The 27,260-nt window shown below is 39.5% G+C and overlaps 1 protein-coding gene across 1 annotated transcript; it reads right to left on the bottom strand.

The window, feature by feature from the left end:
* On the bottom strand, nucleotides 1–27,057 carry parga (poly (ADP-ribose) glycohydrolase a). Its single transcript, XM_053333143.1, has 18 exons — nucleotides 26,911–27,057; nucleotides 26,303–26,365; nucleotides 25,466–26,125; nucleotides 25,200–25,302; nucleotides 24,335–24,457; nucleotides 22,969–23,049; nucleotides 21,920–21,994; nucleotides 16,848–16,940; nucleotides 15,526–15,680; nucleotides 10,993–11,072; nucleotides 10,838–10,898; nucleotides 10,254–10,329; nucleotides 8,593–8,740; nucleotides 4,416–4,494; nucleotides 4,147–4,255; nucleotides 3,345–3,450; nucleotides 1,917–2,045; nucleotides 1–1,202 (listed from the first exon to the last, which is right to left on the bottom strand). The coding sequence occupies exons 2-18, from the start codon at nucleotides 26,329–26,331 to the stop codon at nucleotides 1,021–1,023; spliced, it is 2,289 nt and encodes a 762-aa protein (XP_053189118.1). The 5' UTR covers nucleotides 26,332–26,365; nucleotides 26,911–27,057; the 3' UTR covers nucleotides 1–1,020.
* Between the last annotated feature and the right edge of the window lie 203 nt (nucleotides 27,058–27,260).

Here is a 27,260-nt window from a genome sequence, read left to right on the forward strand (position 1 = left end):
AACAGTATATATTTTAATTAAGAAATTATAATAAAAAGAGTACAACTTAAAAACCTAAAGTACATTACTATTCAATACATTTACAGCCTTTAATCTATTTATGAAACCATCCTTAAATAGTACCCATACCATCAATCAAAAATACAGAAAATAATAAAAAACAAAACTGCATCCCCAAAGTAAATATTGTGTAAAAAAAAATTAACAAAAATAATATTTTGCGTGCAATTCTTTCTGTATCTGCTCCCCCTTTATTTGTACATACAGTTTGAATACTGTGCTTAACTTTGAAATTATTCAAAGATGAATAAAGTAAATTATTTATTTTTCATCTGTTATGGACCATTTTATTGATTGTTTTGACTCAAATTAAAATAAACAATAAGGACAATATGAGTGTTTAACCTAGACATCCTAGAGATATAAAAGAGCAGCATATATTTGTAGAGTATTTGATAAATAAATGTTACCCATGCATAGACTACAGTATAGCATCTCAACATCTCTCTGCATACAGGATCCTCTCCACTGCCTGGGTATAAGGTAAATAGAGAACACAACTCATCCAAAAAAAAAAAAAGCAAACACAATAAAAGACAAGATAACCAGGAAGGATTATCATATCCTGGATTATCAAGAGTGAAAAGTGTCCACAACCATGCATATGAAGAATATTTGGCCATATTTGGGTTTCATTAAACATAATTGTGTATGAACAAAAAGAAATCCACATCACATTTAGACTAAAAGAAGGCCTAACACCAACCAGTATTTACTATTGCTATAAGTCTGAAACATTTTACCACGTGTGGTGACATACTACAAGGCTCCTATAATACCACCAGTGAGAAAGGCAAAACTGTGTTTTGGTAGTTTGTGTGTTGGGATCACAAACTTAAAGGGAGTGTGTATAAGAGAAAAAGTGATTGTAAGCACAAGACCAAGGTTTCTAAACCTGGAGTCTCTTTTACACAGAGAGACAGAGAAGGGGAGGGAGGGTAGGTTGCAGCTCTCCCCTTGTTAATGAGAGTCTAGTGTTACAGGGGACATCCCAGGATCCATGGTGGAGTTCGAGGCATCAGCGGTAACGGTGGAGGAGATGTTCTCGAAGATGAAACTGTAGAGACTGATGTCAGGTCGACTCGTGCGGCAGTTCCTGCAAACCAAACTGGAGTACTGGTTCAAAAGGCTGTACAACCTCCCTGGGATGGGAAAGAAGAGTGGGGAGAGAGTGGGATATAGAGAGAGGAAGACAGACAGTGGGAGGGTATGATGTAGGGGTCAAGACAGGGAAGAAATATGGAGGGAGATAAAACAGGATTTGAGAGAAATAGACAAAATGGACAAACAGGTTGAGAGTCAGAGAACAAGCAAGAGAGAACGAAATTGCAACAGAAAAAAGTAAGAAAAATGAAAGCCCGCTCAGGCTCATTTATAAATCAAGCGCACATACACACGCACACAAGCCGTGAGCTTTTTCTCTGTAGCTCCACTTTAGGAAATGGATGGCTGGAGGGGAATTTCTCTGAAAGGCTTCAATAAATGTCAGCGGAAGAAAAATGAAAAGAGGGGGAGGGGAGAAACTGGGGTCAGTCCAGGCAGTAATCCACTCTGCGGCTGAGGCTGAATGGATGAGCTAAGGAACAGAGATGGTCCATAAGGTGGAATAACTTAACATACAGATGGACTGTGTTCTGTTATTTATACGTACTGTCCCCGTAATGACGCCAACAAGGACAACCTCCACCTGCTGTACGAGCCTCAAGAGCCCAGCAATCTCAATCCTATTCATTATGTAATCTACTGTAAGAGCTCAACATATGCAGGCCTGATTTTAACAAGATGATAGCTGCAGCTCAGGCACTCTCCAAAAAAGGAAAAACGAAAAAATGTTTGCTTTTGTGTGTTAGTCTTACCTACGGTGACTTGTCTCTCTGTGAGGAAAGTGTACATGCTATGAACATCTCTCATAAGCTGCGCATCTCCAAAGGTGAAGTATGCCACGTCTCTCCCAGCCTCTGCGGCGGCCATCAACTGAATGAGCGCTAATAAAGAAAGAAAGAGAAAGCTTTTGTGAAAATTCAGGCAACATTAAAACACAGTATAAGCATCATTAGTACCCTTTAATTTCAGAATGAAATAACAAACATGTAATTGACCAAATAAAACTAAGTGGAAACTAAGTAATTGGTCAATAAGCTAAATAAGGTACGGCCTCTGACGGAAAAGAACACGAGTGACGGAGTCGATGTGTATCAGAACAGTAAATAATCCACCACGAGTAGCATTGCCTCATCAACAGCATTCAATCTTTTAGCCCTTGCAAATGAGGTCTTAAGACTTTTAAATATTTAACAGAATGCATATTGATTCCAGATTAATGAACACACACAGCAAACCATCATTTGTAAAAGGTCTATAATCTTCACAACAAAACAGCTCGGCCTTATGTAACTACCGCGTCTCATGTCAGCTCCGGGGACTTTAATGTAACATACAGTTATTGCCTTCTAAAAATACCCGCTATGCTAATTCCAGGGCTAATGGGCGGGGGTCCCCGGAAGCTAATATCATCCTCAGGGACTTTGACGAGTCCAGTGGGTCTATTCATAGAGAGCTGCAGAGGAAAATTAACACCTTCAATTCTAAATGAAACTATACGCACAGATATAACACAGAAATGTAACTCCCATATGAAAACATTCATTTGCATTCGTTATACAGGACATTTATGGGAGAGGTGTTTTTAGCAGTCTCCATGAATTTGCACATAAGAGAGTAGTAACTTGTAGCATTAGTATAAAATAACTTTAAGTTTATGAAAATGTGTCCACAACTGGCTAAAATGTGTAACGTGTGTAGCACTCAAGGGGACAGTAAGGGGGCCCCTGCTTATGAAGAGTGATGTTATGTAAGCCCACAGAGACCTGCATCAGCCTGGATTTATGGTGTCCCTTCCCTGTAATCAATCGCCCTTTTAATGGAAAACATAAATGTGTGTCTGCTGATCAATAAATGCAGGGAAGCAACGGATGAGTGACACCCTGGGAGAGCTACTAATTGACCATACGGGCCTTTGAGATAAACTGGAGTCTGTGACTGTGCTGTGCAGTAGATAAAAAGGAAAGCTGAATGTCTTTCGGCAGGGGCTTACATAAAGTACGGAGAGCCAGACAGTGCAAAAAAAAATGGGTGAATTCTGCCTGACCTACTGCTATTAACCTCCTGCTTGAGAATCCAGAGTCTAAATTCTACATTAATTTTACATACAACAGTTTAGCATGCACAGCCTTTTTCTTCCCTCCTTTATTTTGGAAGCTTATTTTTAATTCAGTCAGTGATACCTTTTAGTCGTGTGTCTCCCCCGAACGCTCCACAGCCCCAGTTGCCTGTGGCTACTGCAGAGAGGTGCTTGCTGTTAGCATTATTTCGGGAGAATCCACAGTACGCCTGGGAGAGCAGGAGGAAGTGAAGGTGAGGAGGAAAAAGACACAAGATAAACTTTAGCAATATTTTTTCATGATGGATTGGAATTTAAAATGAGATAAAGACTGTGCTGTACTACTAAGAACAATAGGGTAGTAATGTTTTCACTTCAGTGGGTTTCATGTGAGCTGGGCATCAAAAAAGCACAAGTGGGTATAGGCACAAGGCTGAACTATTATCTTCTTTTTTTTTTAAAAGGCAAAAAAGGCATGTTTTAAATTAAACAAAGAGTACAGGTGTATAATATACAGCTTTAATGACAGTAATACAACTGTATGTAGTCGTTGTGTAGCACAGTCAGATAAGCTGTTGATAGCCCTGAGCTAAATTTAATGATCTTACAGATCACTGAGCCCTTAATTAACATTGTTGCAGGTGGTATCTGACGATAAGTCAAAGTTCAACACCATGAGCTTAAATTTAAAAAAAAACAGTATAAAATCAAGAATATCTGTCATGTACGGCATTATCTATCATCTACTGACAATAACATCTTTGGGAAGGTACCAAGAATTACAGCTGTATTTTATAGGTTAATTGTGCACTTTCACTAGGGCACATCTGTTTGGAGAATAAGTAACATTGTATGTGAGCGTAAGCACATATTTACTGGATTTTCTCGATCATGGTTTCAAACACGGACTGGGACATCTCTCTCACCTTGTTGAGTTCTCTGCTCATCTTCTCAGGGAGAAACTGTTCTAAGAAGTGCCTGTATTTAAGAGCATCAATAGCCACAATCTCTGTACATCGTCTCTGCCAATCATCCCTGGAAATGAAAGAAAATAAATGAGGGGCAGGATTGACAATGACTTAAAAATCGGTCTCTCCTACAACTTTTTCATATTGGATTCAAGATTTTGGCTTCAAATGATCAGAGAAAAAAAAAAAAAAAAAAAAGATGACATAGTACAATATAAGAAAAATACCTGGGAGTCTCATCGTTGTGGTTGTCTTTCCATTTGTAACTCTCAGCATAGCCAGAATACTTACTGTACTGTTCAGTACCTGCAGAACAAGACAGACAAAAGAAGCCAAAGAAAAAAATGACATTATTAAGTATTCAGCAGTCAGAGCACACAGTGGGCCTAAATCGGTTTCAGCGCCTTATGTCTTAAATCAAATTTAGTGCTTTCTGTGCTCCACATGTGAGTACACAGTATCAGCGTGTATTGGATTGTCATAAGTAAAGACCACTGATTTAATAAGTAATCTGCTTTGGAGTTGGAAATGAAAAGCTTTCAGCCATAACAAGAAGAAATGGTTAGAAGAAAAGGAGCCAACATTGGCTTGCAAAACATGAAACGCCTCAAGATCGTATTCTGCATTCACTGACGAGGTAACACACATCTGTTATAAAAATGATACCTTTAAAAAGCTCCATACATTATATTTTTGTTATGAGGTAGTTACACCATTCTTTAATGAACAGCAGGAGTTAAACATGTGAGTAACACACTGTAGGAGGTTAATGTGTAGAGTTTTATAGTCCATAGTCCATAACTAGAAAAGCTAAAAACATTTCAAGAGTAAAGCTGAATATCATTTTTTGCAAGTAGCACTTGAAATCCAGAAATAAAAAGCGGGTTTTTACTTTCTTTACTTGATTTAATTTCAAGCATGTATCGTCAACCTCCACTTCAACTGTAAAAACAAACTTAAAGTCCAAGTGCTGAACAATGATTTTTTCATTCCTTTTTATGATCAAGCAGGACTCAAGTAAATGGCCTGTACTGGAGCCAGGGTATAAAACACCATAGACAGTACAATTGGGTAAATGAGAAATATGTTTCTATGCAGAGAAAAGCCTTAGCTGAGTTTAATTTTTAATCATAACAATGACATCTCAAGTCCAGCCAGTAAAATGAAGTAATTTCTACAACATGAGCGGCTCCTAACGTCAAAGAACAGGCTGCTCATATCGCTCCCCTCATCAGCAGAGCTGTCCTCTTCTTCCTTCCTCCTTCACCGTGATCCTATTTATCCTGGCAACCGCCCATGACAGCATCCTGGCATACAGGCGTCCATCACTAGATTACATTGGAGCACTCTACCTTCAGATCTGAAAACGCCTATGGACAAAAAACTGATATGACGTTTCAGTTCCAAATGTCTTGAAAGACGTGTCAGGACACCTCTGAAGACAATGAAATGTGATTACGTAAACAGAAGAGGAAAAAGGAAAAGATAGAGTCTAGAAACATTCTTAAAGAGGAAAGACAACGTGCGTCCAAGGAATATTGTGAAAGATTTTAATGAATCTATGCCGTAACTGGCCCATTCCATTAGTGGAGCGATGACCTTAGTTGGGTTATAAATTCCTTTCTGTCCAAATGTAATAAAGTTAAGTGGAGAGGAGGAGGAGGGAAAGAGGGAGGGAGGCAGGATGATGGGAAACAGGGAGGGGGACGCTGAAGGTGACTTAGGCGAGACGACATCAAGACAACATGGCGCCATTGCATGACTTGCTAAGAGGAAGTCGATTTTTTAGTTACTGAACAAAACTGGTTGTGTTTGTTTGTTTGGTGACATTACTGGAGTCAGGGGCTCTTCCTTTGGCTACTCTGCTGTTCACAACAAGCCTAGAAGAAGCAAGAAATGTGCAGTAGTAGACAGCCCTGTCAGCCCGTTATTTGTCCGTGTGCACTCCACAGGTTAAAAGAGGAATCAAGCAAAAAGAATCAATCAAGTGCAGACATCTGGGAACGCTGATGTCTAATGTACATACTATACAGCCAAGTTATAATACATGCCCTTATGTCACGAGGATGGGTTCATCGAACAGGATAATGATGCTTCTTGTGTCATCAAAGGCAAAACAGAAGGCTCATTTTATGTCCCAGTGTTGAATATTAGTTTTAATACAGTATGATAACTAGATAAAGTGGCAATAAAACAAATATGATGTGGTCATAAATCAAAGTGATTAATTCATCAGGACTGTGTCAAGGTACGGTGAGGGCGCAATGAGGTAAAACCCCTCCATGTAATAAAAAAAAACAAAAAAACACTGAAGGTAAATGTGGTCTATGTTTTGTATTTGATTGATTTAAATGATACCAGCCTTTCTATTATGTAAACCCCAACAAAAATGTCCAATTTTGACTGTAAAAATGCACAAAGGCTACCAGTATTTAGTATGCGCCTCCACGATCTTAATCTGTGTTGGTCCTCTCCTGTGACCAATAGTGGGCGGGGTACAGCTAAGAGGAAAGAAAAACGGTAAGCTGGTCAGAGGAAGAGGAGGGAGGGAGGCAGGTGAGAGGGCAGAACATTTAGACAGGTTGACCGAAGCAGAGTGAGTTGGAGGTTGAAAAATAGAGCAATTCTGCTGGAGAGAAATGAAGGATAACTGGACAGTCCCAAGTGAATCAATGCGATGGATTTACCTTCGGACCTGATGGAAGGGGAGGGGGGTTCAATGAGCCCTGTGTGTTTAGCCCGCTGTACTAAGGACCACAGATATAGTCTGTGGAGACTCTAGTTCTACTTGAGCAGACATGTGATACACAGATGTGTAAGGAAGGAGGAAAATACTAAAATATCAAGCAATGCACAGTCCACGGCATACACGGCATGGCAAGAAAATGCATTACATTCAGTGCATTCAAAGTGTGATGGGACTATATATACAGAGTTACTGACTGATTTAGATTAGATTAATAGTTGCTTCTTGCTTGTAATTATATACAATATACTAGTGTGTATAAAGGAACTAACCTATCCTAACAACACAGCACTACTAAAACTAGAAACCCTCTCTCTGATCTTATATGACCAAAATATATACCATATAAGCAATGTGTCTGCTCTACAATGGCTTTACTCCTTGCATCCTGTGGCCAACAAGCACTGTGTCTTAACCAGGTGGAAACACTGCCTGTCTTAATATCTTGTTTTTCATATGTGTGTCTGTGTGTGTTAGTGAGTGGGAGACACCACAAAGATGTTTCTAAGAGTGCCATTTTCTTCTGTGAGCGTGTTACGAGAACTTTAGAACCAAGAACAGAAACAAAGAATTATTGTAAATAATCGTGTATCCATTTTGTGATGCTGATATAAGTCCTAGCTGTAGTGGTGGGGCAAAATACGGAGTTTCCCAGACACTGGTCCCCATCATGTTCTCCAGCAGCTGTTGGATGCCTTAGCACTCTTGGGTCAGGTAAGAAATCTTGTGTGAAATCTGGGTCTGCCCAAACTCTATGAAGGAAAGCCATTTTGTGCATGCAGTGTCTGTTCTTTTAACATTGCCCTGATAGATGAAAGTTGAAATATAGATCTATTGGCTTTTAGACTCTACTACCTCTTCACCACTCCAGTCCAGTAAATGTCTCTACCATTGCAGATCTATCGGTCCATCTTGTACAGCATCAGACTTTAAGTTGATGACTCTCATCCCATGTGTTTCTAAGTCGCAAACAGCTGTGTGTGCAGTGGAAATCCTGGGAGGTAACCAAATCAGACAATTGGTCTAGGAAATCACAAAAAGAATTGGTGACTAAGCTCACTGCACAACTTATTCTCCAAGTCCACAAAATAAAAGCAAAAAAGAAATAGGCTCTCCTGGGTAGCTCACACACAAATGTGACCAGTTCTTCCACACTCATGTATTTTCTTCTGTTACAAAATACCTGCACTCTAGTCCGGCTACCTGATAGCTGTATGCTATTACTATTCCAACCATCTATGCCAATCAAACCTCAAAGAAGTCAGAGCCACCAATTTTTATTTTCTTTTTTTATTTCATATACCATTATATGATTGATCTCATGAATGGTTTTTAATTCCAGACTCACCTTTCATCTGAAGTTATCGATAATGTTTATTTATTGTTCTTAACTGTTTGACTTTTTTATATTGATATTAGACTACTTTAAAATCCAAAGGCAGAACTCCACCTATATAGGCGATACATTTCTGTTAAATCCCATTTTTCAATGTATGATGAAGTGTAGATAGATAGACAGCAAGTGAAGAAGGAACATGTTTACTCAAATGAAAGATTATTGAAACCTCTGAGCTCACAGCAAAACAAAGTAAATGTCTGTTCATGAAGCACAAGAATTAATGGCTGGTAGCCCAACATGTGTGTGTGTGACAACCTACCTGTGATGATTAGGCATTCGTTGTATTCCAAGGCTTCAGTGAAGAGGCGGGAGACAATGAGTTCAGGATTGATAACGAACCTGATTTCTTCCTGTACCAGTCCATGTCCTGTGACTCCACCACCGACAAACCTGTTAGCAAAATCCACCTAGTAAAAAAAATAAAAATAATTATAATAATTAATGGCACGATTCCTCCGTTCTCTACAATTATGTCTTGTCTTTTACGTTCTCCTTTTTAATTTAAGTCTCATTTATTGAAATAAATTTGCACCTGTTGTGCAGTTCATAATGAGACAGACAAAACAAACTCTGATTCCCTGATGTTAATAAATTGCCCTTTGTCCTATACATTAAATGCAGTTGAGATGAACTGTGAGGTTTGACTACTGTCACTTCTATTATTATTCTACTTAACAAATTACTCTATTAGTGTCTCCTCATTATCTTTCACCCACTGTGGTCATTTAATAGAGATAAATGTATAAGGATCATAAAGCTGCTTCCTGCTTGGAAATAATCAAATCAGGAAATCGTAGCAAAGGAAATGAATTCTATAAAAACTAAAGAGATAGTTCAAATACCAATAAAATGTACAACTCAAGGTGAGGAGAGCAGTTATACTAAATCACCCCCAATGGTTACAGACTTCCAGTATTTTAAATAGTGGCTGTCAATGAGTTGGCATTTCTTATAAGGGGTTACTACTAATACAAAGCCAAAATTACTGTTCAGATCACTGGAGATCTATAGCTGCTTGTGGGGACTCTTGTTTAAATGTAGGGAATATTTTGAAGGGATACTGGGGCTTCACTTCTTGTTTTTGTGGCATGGATAAGAGGACAGCCTATTCAATCAGTCAGTGTTGCTATTTAAACAGTCTGTCAGGGGGTGAGGGTTCTGCTCACTGGCCCACAGCAACGTCAATCTGTGACAGCAAGCGTGTTTGTGTGTGCATGTGTGTATGTTTTCTTCATCTCCTTCACTCGTTCACCCCAAACCTCACCCCCTCACCCTTCAATCTCACCTCCTGACAGAATGACAGCCCACTCTGCCCTATCGAAACTCAACACATAACCAGTGCCCGGCCAGCTAAGGGTAGCCATCAATCCGCCTGCAGGACTCCTGGCACACCAGGTCACCCCAGTGAATTGGCTCACCCTCGTCATCTTTCCCTCCATGTGCCTCCTTCTCCCTCATCTCCCACCCTCGGGTCCTCTCCTTCGAACCTTGCCTCTCTGAGCTACTCATGTGTGTACATAAGCTGACAGCCACAGTAAAAAAAATGCACCCTGATACACTGAGGTGCACGAGGAGAGGGTTGAATCAGAGGAGACAGATAGAGAGCCAACAACCTACACAGATACGCACAAAAATCATACACCCAGTTCTGAGCTGAAGGTGTTAGACTCAGACGATCAGTAGAGTCTGTTTGACTTTTGAAAGCTGGACAGAAGGCATGTTTTGGTTCATGTTTGTTAGGTTTGATAATGGGAACAGTTGCCAAACAGGCATGCTACATCAAGTCTGACCAGAAATCCTAACACTGAGTTTGTTGTTCTCACCATGAGTGAGAGACAGACACTAGCAGGGGATCTGATTTTTATTATGCTGCCAAGGTAATAACTAATGTACTTGGGTAAACTGTACAGAAATTCCTACCTGCAGCATCCCATATCCATCATCCTCAATCGTCCCCTCACAAGTGATATGTAGGCGTGTCAGCTGAGTCTGGGATCTAAAAAAAAAAAAAAAGATGGTAAAACTTAAAGTTATGCCCCTTCACCAAAGATTAATTACAAAAATATATGCATTTATTGGTAAAGGGACTACTAAAAGACCTAACCCTTAATTCCCTATGTTGATTTGGTTGTACACAATGGCACATTTCTGCCATCATTTTGTTCTTCAGGCAAGATCTCTCAAGGCAGCAAAACAACTCTAATGTTGGTTGAGGTTGCCAGATTGTACTTTAGTCTGCTTAGAGAACACCAACGCAATTCAAAGTTGTTCAGTCAAGGTTTATGGGGCATCATAGAGGATATTTAGATACAACCTAACTACATTTGGAGTGTCAATAAATATAAAAAGAATATTTTCTGGACCAAAACGTGAGTAAATATTAATATTTGACTAATTTGGACAACATATCTCCCTTAATATGAATAGTTATCTAAGGATTATGACAGAAATAGTAGTAATACATTACATTAAGTAAATCGTTAAATTAAAGCAGAGAGTAATACCTTTCCCAGTTTGGTGGATTGTTCAATACTTGTCTTGTAAATGTCACAAGACCTTTGGGCCCTTAAAAAAAAAACATTCAAAAATGTTCATACACTGAAAAACATATGAGAGAAGCAATAATTGCAACATTTGCAACACATTTTTAAATGCTTACTGGTCTGTGTAATTTTCCTGAAGTAACAGAAAAGGGTTTTCAATTTCTCGATTTTTCTTGTTGAGGAGCCTTCAAACAACCTGAAAAAGAAAGCAAAAAAGAGTTTTGTAGGTTACCGACTTTCTAAAGTAGTACATCTGAAACTCTCTGAGCCAAGAAAATGCCAACTTTTGTCTTAAAAATTATTTTTTATATATTGAATGAAATTATGTGTTACATTTTAGCAGATGAGAGGCTTTCATGTTCCACTCAGGGTCATTATATGTAGCTCGCTGCACAAGCATGCTACAGCAAGTCATGAGTGAGGTCAAGCTTTCAAACTGGCACGATGTCTCTCCCATCTACCTCCATCCTTCATACAATGGCACTGCCTGAGGCACTGTTTCAGTTCTTCAGTTACCATAAAAACTAGGGTGGAGGGAGGAGGGAAAGATAGAGCATTGGGTGGACAGCTTAAATCACCCCATACTGGTGTTCTCTCTCCATTAAAAGCGACCTAATCTGATGACTAATCACAGTTGTGCATTCATCTTTCCCTCCTACCACTTTCTACCCAGAGCAGTGGAGAAATAAAAACATAGGGGGAAAATGAATTTAACAATGTAATGCACTAAAAGCCCTTCTGTTAGACATTATTTAAGGCCACTCTTGCATATCAAACATGTTTTTCCCCATTTTAATTCCTTACTAATGCTCTAAGAAACCCGCCAAGTCCCTTAGTCATTGTGATTTTGTTATAATTTAACCTGGAGGACAACCCACCTGTGAGTGAGTGTAAGTAAAAACACTGCTAGATCTGTCTGAGATTTTCACTATATACCTTGTTGAGAGGAGCAACTAATTAAGAAAGATATACCGGTAGTTACAAAATATAATGAAGCAATACTTATGTTCAATTTATTTTCTTATGCGCTGTAACCTTATCTACCATATAAGGTGAACCAGAAAACAAGGTTTCTAATTACCAACTGGGCTGTTTTCTTGCAAATGAGCTAGGCCACCTAATGGTCACTCTGTTCACAATCAAAAACAAAGGATTTATTTCTTAATAATGGGTTTTCACTGTTGATCAAATTGTTAAAACATTTTTTCCTATGTAATTTTCCTCTCAAGCAGAGGAAAACACAAGCTGAAGAGATAAGTCTCTGCCTTCTTTCCTCCCCCTCGAACCTATCCATCACTTAACGCAGGACAAACCTTGACAGTTCTGCCAAAACAGCAATCAGCAAATTGCTTGCTGCTCTGTCCAAGACAGAGCGCTACTGTAGCCGATAAGCAAAGTGACGGACACTCCCTCAATTACAGGGGAAAAGGGAGGGCCAGTAACGATCCATGGCCCATTTTAGACTGCACTGGTTGTCTTGTCTCATCTTCTCAGAGACACCAAGACTTCCTCTTGCTCCTTCCTGTATTTCACTGCAGGCAGAAATGCTGAAAGTGAAGGCAGACCAGAGCGCCTGCAACCACGTGCTGGCGTGGGTCAGAAAAAGCCAGCCCTACAACTGGAATCAATGCTTACATTATTACAAGGGCCTCTTTACTTAGCCCGCCACTAACATTTGATATGGAGACAGATATCATGCACTCATACAGATGACTGATTGCGAGAGACGAGAGTACGATTAAGGTTCAGATAAAAAAAAGGGAGATAACGACGGGAACGTGAAGCAAATCAGAGATGATCAATATTACCATCACTAGGACTCATAAAATAATACAGCATAACCCCCAAGGGAGAGCAGGTGGCTAATTAGACTGCAAGATAGCAGTTAGGACCGATGCAGATTGCAGGGAATATCAAAATTATACCCTTCATGTCCTGCAAAAGGCATAAGCACTATCATAATGAGGTAAAACTTAACTGACATATCCGAGTATGTTAGGCAACAAGAACAGAAGTTATTTTGCGTCACTAATGAGGAGAAAGTGCCTCACGGAAATGCAGGAAAATTGAGTTGAGTCAAAATCTGGATTATGTCTAGTTTGAGGTGACTACAAGTACAGTAATAGAGCTGGTAACAAAATCTCATTTATTACCAACTCTATTACCAACCTCCACCTCACAAGCAGACATCATCTCCACTTTCTAACCATTATCATCTGTGAGATGACAAAAAAAATCCCACCAGAAGACAGCAGATGTTGTGTACAAAAAGTAAAGACTGTGAGAAGCCAGAGATTCAGTGAGTAGACAGTATACCTTAACACAGTCTCTCAAAACATTAATTTGTTTCAATTAACCATCCAAGACTCTCTCAACAGACCACTGGTTCTGAGTAGGTAGAAACAGAGAACTCCAATTTAATAATCCTACACTCTGTAACTCCCACACAAATAACACAACAAAAACACAGTGTTCATGACTTTCTGCCTGGTCTATAAGGTGACACGGGCACTTACAGTATGCAATATTACCTCACAACTAAAAAAAAAACAAACAAACGTGTGTGCTCTTTGACAAAAACAAAAAGTTTTCAAACATCTCTTAATAACAATAATAATAATTATTATTATAATAATTATAATAATAACTTTATTTGTGTATCTCTTTCCAAGCTAGGAGAAAGACTATAAAAAAACTTTACAAATTTTTTTTTGAAAAGGTAAAGCAAATCAAGCTATTAAACTTGCAATCAGTTAGTTACACAACAAATATGTATTATGTAAACAAATAAGACTACTTAGGTGAAAAGGCAAGTCTGTAAAAATGTCTTAAGACAGGATTTAAAAGCAGAAGTCAGCAGACGGAATACTGACTAGAAGACTGTCGCAAAGCTGAGGTGCCAGATCACTCTTTGACCTTATCCTGACTCTAGAACAGCTGACAGGCCTAACCCAGCAGATCTAAGATGCATATTTAGACAGTAAGGAGTAAAAGTTAACTAATGTACTCCAGCACCTGGCCATGTAAAGCCTTTTAAGTCATGAGTAAGATTTAAAACAGATTCTAAAATAAATTGGTAATCAGTGCAAAGATCTTGTGACTGGAATAATTTGAGCACTGAGGGCAGGTAAACAAGGCATACAATTCCAAGTAAGAGGAAGTAAACCATGAATACGTTTCTCAGTATTGCTATGCTCTTGGAAATATTCCTGAATTGGTAGAAACTTAACTGTACCAATTTTTTGTGTATTGCCCAAAGCTTAGCTCACTGTCCAAGATAGCACCCAGGTTCTTAGCAGTGCCCTTAATATTTGGGATAAGGGGACCAAGCAGTGGCTGGATGCCCCTGGCTGATGATAAGCACTGCACAAGATTTGGTGACATCCAGTCTTTCACATGAACTAAGCACCTCTGTAGTATGGGCAGCTTGTTGCATTTGGAGGGTTAATGGATAGATTTAACTGTGTATCATCTGCATAACAGTGAAAGTAGATGTTTTGGTGACAAATCATATCACCTACTGGCATCATATACAGAGAGAATTGATCCTTGAGGTATGACGCATGTTGTCTGTGCAGTTGAATATATGAATGAATATCAACTGAGATATAACATTTTTCTGAATGACAGATAGGAGGAGAGCGACTCCACGGCCGGCCCACCCAATCCTAAAATTAATTAGCATAGTGTGATCAGTGGTATTAAATGCTGTGCCAAGGTCAAGCAGCATCAGTACAGAGCAGTGTCCAGAGTCCGCAGCCAATAATATGTCGCTGGTAACTCTTGGAAGAGTTGTTTCAGTGCTATGTAGCTTGCAAGATCCAGACTGAAAGTTCTCAAAAATGAGAGCTTGCAGAAGATGTTTTAGAACCAGTTTCTCTACAAACAATAGAATGTCAAAAGTATGGAAATGTGAATAGATCTTGAAAATGTCTGTTAAACCTGCAGTCATTAAAACATTTTTTTTTTAAAACAATATTGTGACTGTGTTGAACAGCCAGATAGACATTAGGTTAACTCCTATGGTCCAACTACATGCAACAGCTAAAGACACTTTAAAGTCCAGTGCTGTATTGGACAGAGCACTTATTAGCTGAGTAAAAACATCAAATGCATCTGTTAGGGGTTTTCAAGGCAGTAGTGCCCCCTTATGGAAATAAGTTTAGTTTCTTCTGAAAGGTAGAATCACTGAAAACAGAGAGGCTGTAACACATAGTTTTAATTAATTGTGAAAATGATAATATACATCCTTAATAGTGTTCAATACTAAAATTACAAAATTAAGAACATTAAGAAAAACACCAATGAAAACTAACCCTGGTAATAATGCCAATAAAGGCTTGGAAACATGTTGTTCCACTGTCACTAAGGACTACAAAAAGTATGAGTCCAATCTGGCTCCTGTCTGACAGCATAGTAAACTTCACTTATTCTTCTTAAAGCATGGAGATTTGGGCTACACCATTAAGTCTATATCAGGAGTCTGCAAAGATCTACTCAGACTCCTGCTTAAGGTAATGTCTTGCAAAGGGACTCAGCAAAGGACTCGAGGGGCAAATCTCACTAACGACTGCAGCCCACTCAATTACTCTAGAGAGCTTACTGATCATTGTTTTGTGTCTATCTGCAAGGGGATAGTGTGCCTTTACCTGTAGAAGTTGATCTCAGGATAATTGCAGTACTCTGACTTGCGTGAGTTGCGTCGGGGGAATGTGCAGAAGAAGGCATTGGCCAGAAGACAGCCTATTTGCTCCTGAGACAGAGTCAGGGAATGGTTAATCCGCGACTTCAGCAGGGGGATTGGCTAGAAGGAGAACAAGAGAGAAAATTGAAAATTAAATCCCAATATAAACATAGGAGAGAGTATAGGTGTGGTGTCAAAGCAGAGAGACAAACACTGAGGGACTGGAGATCAGAATAGGAAATGAGGAGAGATGCTGAAGAAACATGTATGGTTACGTGGGTGCAATACTGTAGGTCTGAGGGCTAATGGGGGTAGATGATTAGCCTCGCAATCTAGCAAGCAGAAGAGACAAAGGGAGTTCCATTAAGTAAATGGGTGGTAGTAATTAAGGTTGTGGTTTTCCTTCTCTCCCCTAGGTTCGCTCAGTCAGACACACAGGCCCCATCTATCTTCACTGATTAGGGCTGAAGAGCCTCCCAAGGCTGCCCAGTTAGCAGATCAATACCAGCGCTAATAACACACACTTAACCGTTAGCCGTGACGCTTAATACAGCAAAAACAAAGCGGAGAGAGACCAGAAGCTTATCCAACTGCTACAAATGATGCTTTTCTGAGAGGAAAACTGTACCAGAAACACCCCACCACCACCTGAGCATCCATGACATTCTGACTGTGGTCTCCTGTTCAGAGAGAGAGCTGAGTCACCTTTATTGAATTGAACTGAGAGCTCTGAAATAGATAACTGAATTAGAAAAATAGCAATCTTGGAATTTGTACATCACGACGAATAGATGCCAGAGAAGGAAAATGAAGACAAATAGAGATGACATTTAAAAGATTTGTGATATGGATGAGCTCCATTTAATGTGAATAAAAAAAAAAGAGGGTCTCTGAGGTTTGATGGGAGTGATATCAAACTCTAGATTCCCAAAATACATTGCTCTCTTTATTTTATCACACTAGAAGTGACTAGATTTTAAATTTCATAACAAGCTTTGGTTTGGTGGAGCACTGAATGCAAAAAGTAAGTTCCTCAAGTGCACAAGCATAACACATCAGATGGATGACAGGATATGAGACAGACTTCTCCTCTCTCTGCCCTCTTTTCTAATGAAGCAGCTCTTGGTATGGATCCAAAAAGGGCCATTTATTATCTGAAAGTTGTAAGTCATGAGCTGCTCCTGCACAAACCTTTTTCTCTCCTCCCTGCTGACTGAACACACGTACATCCACAAACCCCCCCTAAACAGACAGAGTGCATATTAAAAAAGGCAAAACTGCACTTACCATCGTGCAGAGGCTGGGAGCAGTGAGTGCTAGCTCAACCATGGCTGGCAAAACGGCCTCAAAAAGATGCTGAACTTCAGAATGCTCAAGAAACTGGAGAGAAGGAAAAAAAGAGGCAGAAATATTGTTAAATGGGATATACTTTCAGCAGCCAGAGTGACTGATTAGATCTGAATTGACATTGGTGTGTGACACAACTGTTTTTTCCAACACATATGTTAAGTAAAATCAATTCAAGTTGCAACCCAATGACACAGTTATTCATTTTTACCTTGCTAATGGTTTATATCACAACATACATTTAATTAAAACATTTAAAAAGGTGCTTTTATTTTCTAAATAATCTGGTGAGTTCATTCATACGTTATTTTATATACAGTGGATAGTTATGACAAAGCTACAACTATGAACATTTTTAAACAGTCCTATCAACAGTTCATCCCCACATTTACTTTAATAATAATAATGAGAAGAAATGTCAGCACTGATTGAGCCATTTTTGTTTTTTTGTTTTTCCATTAACTGTGTATTTATTTTTTTACGGTTTGGTATATAAAGAAATACATGAGGAGCTGCCAACGACTTCATGAAAACTTGAAATGATATAATAAAGGTTTGGCAGTGAGTCCAAGGTTGTAACCCAATAACAGTAACCAATATCTGAGGAAAAACACTCATTTGTCTCATATCCAACAAGAAGAATCAGTGTCGGTAAAGATAACAGAGGGTTATTGTTGTTATGTGGTTCTCCTCAGATATCAATAATTCCAACCCTGCGCTTCACTTCAGAAGTGAAAGAAGAAGAAGAAGAAATGCTGCAGAGAAATGCTGCTACTCGCTACACAGAACCTGTTTCAGAAGAAACTACCATCAATCTGGCACTGAGCCTGCCACAGCCAGGGCACCCATACTTCAGCCTATAGCTTACCTCAGCATCCATCTGCAGTTCCCTCTAAAATAAACACCCAGTTATTCCATCATAGACCCAGATTTACAACGCAATCACTTATGAGTGTATTGGCTTCGAATGTCACTGTCATCAATCACTTGCCTTATTCTATCAAGGTAAGCAGGGGACCTTGCACTGATTAAATGGACCTTCTGGACCAAATGCAAATGACCAATTGTGGAGAGAGATTGGCAGAGTGGTTTGATTTCCAACAGGAAGTCTTTGCTGGGTGATTTGGTCGGGGGGCATTTATATGGCTGCAGAGCAGGTCTGACTAAATGCTGTCAGAAGTAATGAGCTGGCAGACATCATAAAGCGCTCCTGTGGGACTAATAGATGGTAGTTGGTGATGCGGCAGGATGAGGGTAGAGAGATGATCCCCCCAGCCTTTCCACAGCTACAGCAGCCGGCCGCAAAGGTAACACACAACTTAACCTTCCACATCGATATACTGTGTATGAGTTTGAGCAGGACAGTCCAGATTTACTGCTGCATAAGCTAATGATCGATTACACTCTGATCTTCCATCCATACTGCTCCTAACAAGTTATATTCATTTCCTGGCAGTTCCATCTAAACTACTCTTGGTTTTTACATTTTAATTTAGGGGATCAAGAAAATGTTTTTCAATGCATTAAGTGAACCTTTTTTCATATTTATTATAAGAGCAAGATTAGGATGGATTAGGATTAGGATGAAAAACTGACATTTTAAGATTTTTTTTTAAATTTTAACATAAGGAAAAAAGTGACAAAGCACAGACGTGAAAAGAAGAGTGAAAAGTGTGTTGTTGTCTTGATGCTGAATGTTCATGAACTCCATTGGAACATTAGCCGTACTTTCTCCTGGACGGGATTCCGACTCAGCCCTCAGACATTCATCAGAAAGTGACACAGTGACAGTTTCATTTGGCAGGGGAGAAACACTAAGACAATTTACAGACAAGCCCTAATTTGGATATCTCTTTTTTTCCCCCCCTATGGCTATTACATGTTGAACGGAGTGTCAATCACTGGCCCACGGGCAATGTACCTCTTGACAATTACCACAGTGATGCACAAATGTTGTTCCAGATTTAATTAGGTGTTCTTGATTCAAGAGTAGAACGGTTAGGATTAAACTCACCAAAAGCTACACCAAATTATGAGTTCTTTTTTAAAAGCAGCACAGTGTATTCTGACAATTATTAATAGATTGTGTGGCCCAGCATCAGAGAATAGCTGTAACTTCAGTCCATATGATTCTTCCCTACATTAGACTGTGCGTGACAGATAAATCACTTAGGATGGTGCATGTCTGCTGTGGAATGACAGCTGTTAATCATTCCTGCTCAAGAGTTTGCACGATGGTCTGAATCTTCATCCTGCATCCATCAACTTGTTGCAACCAGTAGGTATTCTGCGTCTATTCATATTATTCAATACATGTATGTGTTGATTAGAAATGTAAATTCACTGATTATGTTTCAAATAAAAACACCCTGTTTCACTTTTATCAATTTGCAATTAGAGCTGCAACTAACAACTTACATTATTTTCATTGTTGATTATTTTCTCAATTAATCAATTTGTTTGAACCATGAAATGTCAGAAAAATGTTGATTATTGCTTCACAATAAAACAATGAAACCGAGGCCCTACTCATCGGCTCCAAAGCCACCCTCACAAAATCACAACACACCCATCATCATCGACGGATTCCCTGTACCATCCTCCCCCCAAGCCAAGAGCCTTGGCGTCACTCTGGACAGCACCCTCTCATTTGCACCTCACATTCAAAGCATCACCCGGACCGCCTTCTTCTCCAGACTCCGCCCATCACTGTCCCAATCCAGCACCAAAATCCTGGTTCACTTATGTGTCACTTAATCGCCTTGACTACTGCAATGCCCCTCCTCACCGGACTCCCCGCCAAACTCATCAACAGACTACAAATTATTCAGAACTCGGCTGCCCGGATCATCACCCCTACTCTCATACAACTTCACTGGCTCCCGATACAATACCGCAACTACTACAAAAATCTCCTCCTCACATACAAAGCCCTCCACCCTTTAGCCCCTCCTGCACCCTCTGCTCAACCTCCGCTGGTCTATTAACCATCCCCACATCACGCCTCAGCACCACTCCCTCCCCCCACACATAAGACAGTCAGACTCCATCACAACATTCAAATCCAAACTCAAAACACACCTGTTCAGACTGGCTTATTCACTCTGACACTGTGCACTACACTTGTTTTTAGGTTTTTAGGCTGATGTCTGGTTTTAATAATGTTTGTAGTTTTTAATTCTCTGTAAGGTGACCTTGGGTGACTTGAAAGGCGCCATCAAATAAAATGTATTATTATTATTACAAAGCCCAAGGTGGTCTCTAATGTCTTCTTTTGTCCTGCCCGACAGTTCACAACTTAAAAGTGTTCAGTTGAGTCTTAAAAGACTAAAGAAATCAGAAAATATTTACATTTCAGAGCTTGAATCAGAGAACTTAAAGATTTTTTTTTAAAGAATGACTCCAAATGATTAATAGATTATCAAAATAGCTGGCAATTAATGTAATAATTGGCAACTAATCAATTAATTGAATAATCCTTGCAGCTCAACATTGACTTTTGTTCACTTTTGATATTCAAACCTTCAGTTGTCCTTCTCTTGTTAGCACAGCCCCTCTTTAAAAAATGCTTTGGCAGCAAATGCGTGAACAATAGGGGGGAATACCTCACTCTGGGCATTGAGTGGACAGCTGGAGCTGCTGACGCACTAGACTCTTGGAAGGGCAACTTTCTTGCTGGCCTTACTTAGCATCCTTACAGATTTAATGGGTCCTTTTAATTAAATTGGATTAAGCTATAAAATGGCTCAGGCAGCTATTGATCTACCAAGTGCACTGCTTTACTCTTAAAAATGATTTCAGAGAGGAGAAGAAAAATAAGCCCATTTTGGAATGGTCTGTGTTTAGCTGAGTAATCAGTGATGAAGAAGGGACAGGCATCAGATATCTGACTGAGCTGTAATATGTATCAAATGCGTCCACTTAATTGTAAGAGCTCCATTAGAATAATTGTCTTGTTCGTGGTAGCTCTAAATAAGACATGAACTTACCCACAAAGAATGACAACAAACTGAGTGCTTTGATTAAATGTAGTTAACTAAAGGCTTCAGACTGAGTTTGATTTGCTATCTATTCAAAGACTCTAGCTTCTCTTTTCTTTGGCCACTTCGGATGGTAATAGAGTAGGGCTGCAACCAACTATTATTTTCCTTACCGATTAATCAACCAGTTATTGTCTTGATTAATTGTTTGGTAAATAAGAGTATGAACAAATAGCAAAAAATGCCCATCACAAGTTCCTATATACAATACATATAATGCATTGTTTTTAATTGAGCAACAGTCCAAAACCCAAATATATACATTTAATCATCATATACCTTTAGGAAGACCAGACAACATTTACATTAATAAGCTTCTTAAAAATTACTTTGACGATTTATAGATTATCAAAGGTGTACAGGCAGAACGAAAACTGCATCTGTGGGTTCTGTGATAAAAAACTGTAGCTGGAAATCCTTAATATAATAAACCATTTATAAAACAAGTTTGGTAACAATGAAAAACAGGTAAATATTCACAAATATTCCCACAGGGGGAAAAAGTTTCTCTAACAACACATATGTAATTATAGTCCCAATTTGTCTGAGCGAGTGTTAAAGAGAGAGGAGATAAAAAGAGAGACATTCCCCTGGTTCACCTGCAACAGCTGCTGCCGCCATGCTCTGCGCTCATCTGTCCTAACTGTATGATATATATTTGTTCCTGTGAGACTTTCAGGTGCTGGGAAGGGACGCTGCACTGTTTACAGGCAAACAGAGAAAAAGCAGGCTACGCTTGCTATAACAACTCTAAATTGGTATCAACTGCTTTATTCTTTATTGTGTTAAATTTGCTCTCCCATTCAAACGATTATATATTCAAAATGAAGATCAACACTAAGGAAATGTTTTGGGAACACATGTTCAGTTGACTTTCAGAAGCCATTTTTGTCTTCCTGCTGTGTTTTGTTTACCAGCCCACCCTTAAAAAAACAAAAAAAAGGTAACAGTCATATGGTTTATGCAGCTTACCTCTGTGCAAAGAAGGTTCAGGGCAGTGAAGTCCCATTTCTTTGCATGGGCTATGTTGTATCTCAGTATTGCATCCTGAAGAGGAGAATTAGGAATTATTTATTCATAGCAATTTTATGAATTTATATAATGTATGATACTGTATGGCAGCAGATTAACAGCAGGTTTAATCCAGAAAAACATGTAGGATCACAAATTCTAAGTCTTCTTGTAATACCTGTTGTAACAAACTATGCAAACTCTGCCATCCTGTGGTTGTTCATGGAATTACTTTGTCTCTTTGAAACTGCTGTGATAGTTCAATTAGAATAATTTATGAGCAGAATTTCTCCAATAAAGAAATGCTGACCAAATGAGCAACATACTAGTTGAGAGGGACATTCTTATTTAATTAGCCACAACCATTAGTTTAATTTGAATAACTTGAAAAGGCATCTTGTCCTCACTGTTTTGGCCTTCCATCCACACTAAGCTGATTAATTTCACATCCAAAAACGATGCTTTCATGAAAACATCTCACAGTTTAGTGTGCATGTGAAAATCAAAGCTTTTGCCAAAATTATGATGTATGCCTACCCAGACATGCACAGTAATGTTAAGAAACTAACTTTATGTCATTAATTCACTGTCTGCTGTCCCTCATTTACAAACTTAATGATGTGTAAAGATCAACTGAAACACAATATAGGTTATCATGGAGAGGGGGAGGAGCCAGAATAGAGGTTTTCAACTACTGAGGGCAAGCAGAGGAAAGTCTCTGTTCTGTCCTCACCAGATGATGCGCAATTTTGTTGTTTGTTAATAAAAAAAAGAAGGGAGAAGTTGACAGTTAGCAGTTTTCTTAGGTCTTGGCATTTTACTGGGGACAGAAAGCGCATGCCATATATGCAGCTGACCCCAGTCCGAATCCCGGTTGGAGGTCCTTTGCTGCATGTCACACCCCCCTCTCTCTCCCATGTTTCCTGTCGGTCTACTGCTAAATAAAGGCGTCTGTGGCAACAAAATCTTCAAAAAAAGAAAACTTCGGCATCCCAGCAAAGCTGTCTTACCCTCACATCCAGAGAACTCTTGAACCCTCCCTGCAGAGCAGTTTCGATTAACTCCCACCGACTTTGGACACCACCTCCATCCTACAAGACAAAACACAATAATAATAATAACTTTATTTGTATAGCACCTTTCATATAAGAAATGCAGCTCAGAGTGCTTTACACCAAAACAAATTAGATGCACCAAGTGTTTCACATGAGAAAGACATAAAAAAGACATAAAAGTAAATGTGAAAAAAGTAAAAACCTTAATGTAAGATAAGTGAATGTGTACTTCCATAGTGCTAATTTGTGATGTAATAAGTAAGAACTCAGAAAGTACTTCACCCTCTGTACACAATCCATAAATCGGCACCTTAGTCTCGGAAGCCAGAAGCAAACAGAACCTCCCTTTTCCAAACAGACTCACCACCGGTTTTGATGAACCGAAATAAGCCTCTTTCAGCTTATACCATGGCGTTTTCCCTCAGGCTTAAACTTACGGTGGGTCTTATCTGTGTCGGGACCCAAGGCTGTCCCAGAAAAAAACACCCTTAAAACACACACCGCAGTCTTTTGCTCAAATGTACCAACTGCTGACCCCACTACCCTTGTAACATGAGATGAGAAAACAAAACTTCATAATAATGATAAAATAAAGTGAGAGAAAACCTCATTTAATAATATTAATGAGAATAAAACATAATATAAAGTATAAGACCCAGTGACACATACAATAGAGTACATCTTGAATAGTAATAATAGTAAAATAAAAACATAGGAGCAGTACTGCGTGAAGCAGACTGAGAGAAAAGCTAGTTAAAAGGCTAAAATGCAGAGTTACAAGTTTTTTTCTTTTAAGAATATTTAGCGAACTGGCTTCACTGATATCTAAAAGGTAGTGTGTTTCATAGTTTGGTGACAAAAAGCTACATTCCCAATTTTCTTTCAGCTGTTGCTGGGAACCTCCAATAAACCAGCAGCAGATTACTTGTTACTTGGTTCTAGCACAGTAAGGGCTTTGAATGTAAGGAGAAGGACCTCAAAGTCCATTCTAAATGTTAGAGGAGGCCAGTGCAGAGCAGCTAAGACTGGACTAATGTGTTGAGCTGCAGAGTTTAGGATGAACTGAACAGTAATCAAGTTTGTTTTGGGGCCCACTAGAAGGATCTCGGTTTTACTCATTTATCTTTAAGGAATTATTGCTCATTTATTTGTTTACTGTCAAAAGACATGTAGCAATAGAGATTATGGTCGCAGCATCATTTGAACTCACAACAAAATTACTTTAAAACAATGTTCCTGCAGTAATTAACCTTGTTGTTAATCAGTATGTTCGGATCGCATGATATCATGCAGTACTAGAACAGGACTACAACTCATATACCTCTGTCTCCATAGGAAACAGATTCTTTTCAGAGCAGGGCATCTTCACAGACACATCATCCCAGGCGTCTTTGAACTTGGTGGGGTATGGGACAGGGACTTCTCCCTCTCTGAGGAGATCTGTCTGTAACAGGGAAAAAATTATGTCTTTACAAATAACTGCTGTTTATGTAGCAGCAATAAATTAAATAAACACTAAACACAAAGTATGGTACTAATGTTATGGAATTCACAATGGCAGCCAGGCTTTAACACCACATACTCCTTTCCTTTTAAAACAATTAATGAGATTGCTTAATTGGCGTGACGCCTTTTGTAAAAGCTGAATACATGGATAAGGGGCATACAAGCTTGTACTTGTCTTACAAAAAGTCAGATAACAAATATATTCTGTCTTTGCTGGCTGACTGAAAAACTTAAAAAAAAGGTTTTTGTGTAAAGGCATGACTGATCAAAAGCAGTAATTAAAAATATCACTCTTGATTTAAGGGGCTGGTTGGGAGAGTCTACTTTGGGTCATATTTATTAAAAAAAAGTGGTGGCTACACAGCAGCACTGACAGTTTCCCTGTGAGACTAGCAGAGGAGGACACAGTCTGATAGGAGCATTACTGACAAGAGGCCTGAAGGGACTCATGGAGGGGGACTTTGATCCGCCCAGCAATGTCTCCCTTTTCCTAATTCCCACTGTCAGTGTCTAAACCAACCCTTTTACATTCTCTCTTCCACTTGTCTTCATCATTGAAATACCATTAAAATGTAATCCCACCATTCAAGGCCCACTCCCATCTGCATGCTCTTTTTTTCAAACTGCAACAATCACATAAAAATAAAGAACACAAACAGATGTAGTGTTTGCTAACTCACCCTGACTGTGACAGTGTGGTTAGGCACTACTTTCAGGTGAGACAGAGGGGGGGCACACTGGGGAATTCTGTTCAGCTCTTCTATGGGTGTCCCGAGCCATCCACTGTCCATGTTATGCAAAGCAAATGACACATTGTACAGAACAAAAACAGAACAGTGTACTACAATATTAAAGGAAGACACTGTGAGCATAGCGAAGCTAACACACAATTTGAAATGTCATTCAACAATCCTAAATGAGAAAAGTGGTGAAAATGTTGCGGTACCTTTCAAAAGTTGTACCTGACTGGCCTCCAATTAAGTCCTGGCTCATATCAGATGAGCCACTGCATTCTGCCATCTCAGCATCTTCAGCTCCCATGGCAAGCTGATTGACTCTTTCTTTGTCCGAACCTCCAGAATCAGAGTCTTTGACAAACTGCTGAGCTTCCTTTACCTGAGCCTTTGTAAAGCCAGAGTCCTCCGCACAAGCACTGCCATCACGATCCCTGTCTGCAGAGTTGTTAACAGGCAGCGTTTTACAGACAGGGCTGTCAGGACTCAGCATCTCCACATCACTGGGTGTGCTTACACCCTTCCCCGGACTGATACTAAGACATAGGGTGAGTTTTGGATTGGGGGAGTGTGCAGCAACACAGGTTGTTTTTACAGGGTGAGGACCAGGTGAACTGGATCTCTTAGATTTCTGCCCATTAGAACAGTGTGTTTGAGCTGTGTGAGCTGTGTTCGAGCCAGATTCATCCAGCCCACCTGCAGACCCACCGTCCACTGAATTCTCAGATACTTTGTCATCATGTGAATCCCCTGTTTTTACACTGTCTTTGTCATGCTTTTGTGGTCCACAAAAGAGTTCGTCCTTTTCATTTGTAAGGTTTGTTTTTGAAACATCGTTCTTCGCACCATCTGGCTTGACATCAGCAGTCACGCTGCAGCAGAACATGAAGAGAACAAAGTTTCATAGTCAAATATTATCCTTTACAAGCTCTTTACATCTGCCCTTTTGCCAAAGTGCACTTTGTAACCCCTCATTATCAAAGTACATTTACATTACTTATTTAAACACTTGAGCACACCATATCCTAATGTTCACTGGTCTGATTTACCTTCTTTGAGAGGCCATTCCTTCATCCATCTTTGACAGGTTAGACAAGATGAATCAACAACAGCTGTTTGAGAAAGGGGAAAAAACATATTTGAAACATATTTTTATACATGCCTGCCAAGATGTTGTTAGCTTCCTATTACTAGAGCCAAATACAACCCTATAATGTGTTTCTGTGCTCGGAGAGAAGCTACATTGAGACCATGGAAAGAACAGCCAGTAAAACTTAAAGAGGTGTCTTTGGGACTTTAAGGGGTCCACTTTCTCGGGTCATGAAGCTGGGCTGCTCGTCAGGAGGATCGTGTACAGAACAAAGTAGTACCAGCTTTCATTTCAGCCTCTTGCCTTCAGTCATTTTGTGTACGCTCAGCAGCCCACGAAGAGAAACTAACCCACAGACGCTACAACGAGCTAGCTAACTAACCGTAACCTATGAAGCTAGGTTACTTTTAACATTACTCTCACATTAACATTAGGTCATCAGCTTTGCGTGGCACTGTACTTTGTCCCGAGTGACATGGTGAGCAGCTCACTGCCATAACGCAGATAACAGCAACGTAATTCAAGCTAGCAGCGCTGACTCAATTAAAACAAAACGACACAACTTACAAGCATGCCCCCTCTTTGTGTGAGGCTTCTGAGTCGGGTGCATTAAATAATTATTTATTTATCTAATTAAACACACAACTATTTCTCTCTCCACACCTAGTATCACTCCAAATGTTATTGTCCGGGTAGTGGTTTACTGCCGCTTCGTTGTTGTTGCAGCTGTTGCTGCGCCTTGACGGCAGGAACACTGGGACCAATCAGAAGCGTTCTTCACTGGAAAAGAGGCGGGATCATGAGATGGTATCGTAGCAACTCAGTCGAAAAAGGAGTTTAGTGTCGTGCACCCGTCGGAGTTTATAATAGACTAAAGTAAAATTACAATATCCATCTTTCTAAAAATTGTAAAAAAA

This window comes from Scomber japonicus, chromosome 14, assembly GCF_027409825.1.
Source record: "Scomber japonicus isolate fScoJap1 chromosome 14, fScoJap1.pri, whole genome shotgun sequence".
Lineage (NCBI taxonomy): Eukaryota > Metazoa > Chordata > Actinopteri > Scombriformes > Scombridae > Scomber > Scomber japonicus.

Bases quoted from the DNA above. Each gene is read 5' to 3' on its own strand.
- parga (XM_053333143.1), bottom strand. From the start codon at position 26,331: ATGGATGAAGGAATGGCCTCTCAAAGAAG. The intron at 4,256-4,415 runs GTATTTTTCTTA...TTTCATTTCCAG, and splicing joins CACAACGATGAGACTCCCAG to GGATGATTGGCAGAGACGAT. The intron at 2,046-3,344 runs GTATCACTGACT...TTTCTTTATTAG, and splicing joins GGGAGACACACGACTAAAAG to CGCTCATTCAGTTGATGGCC.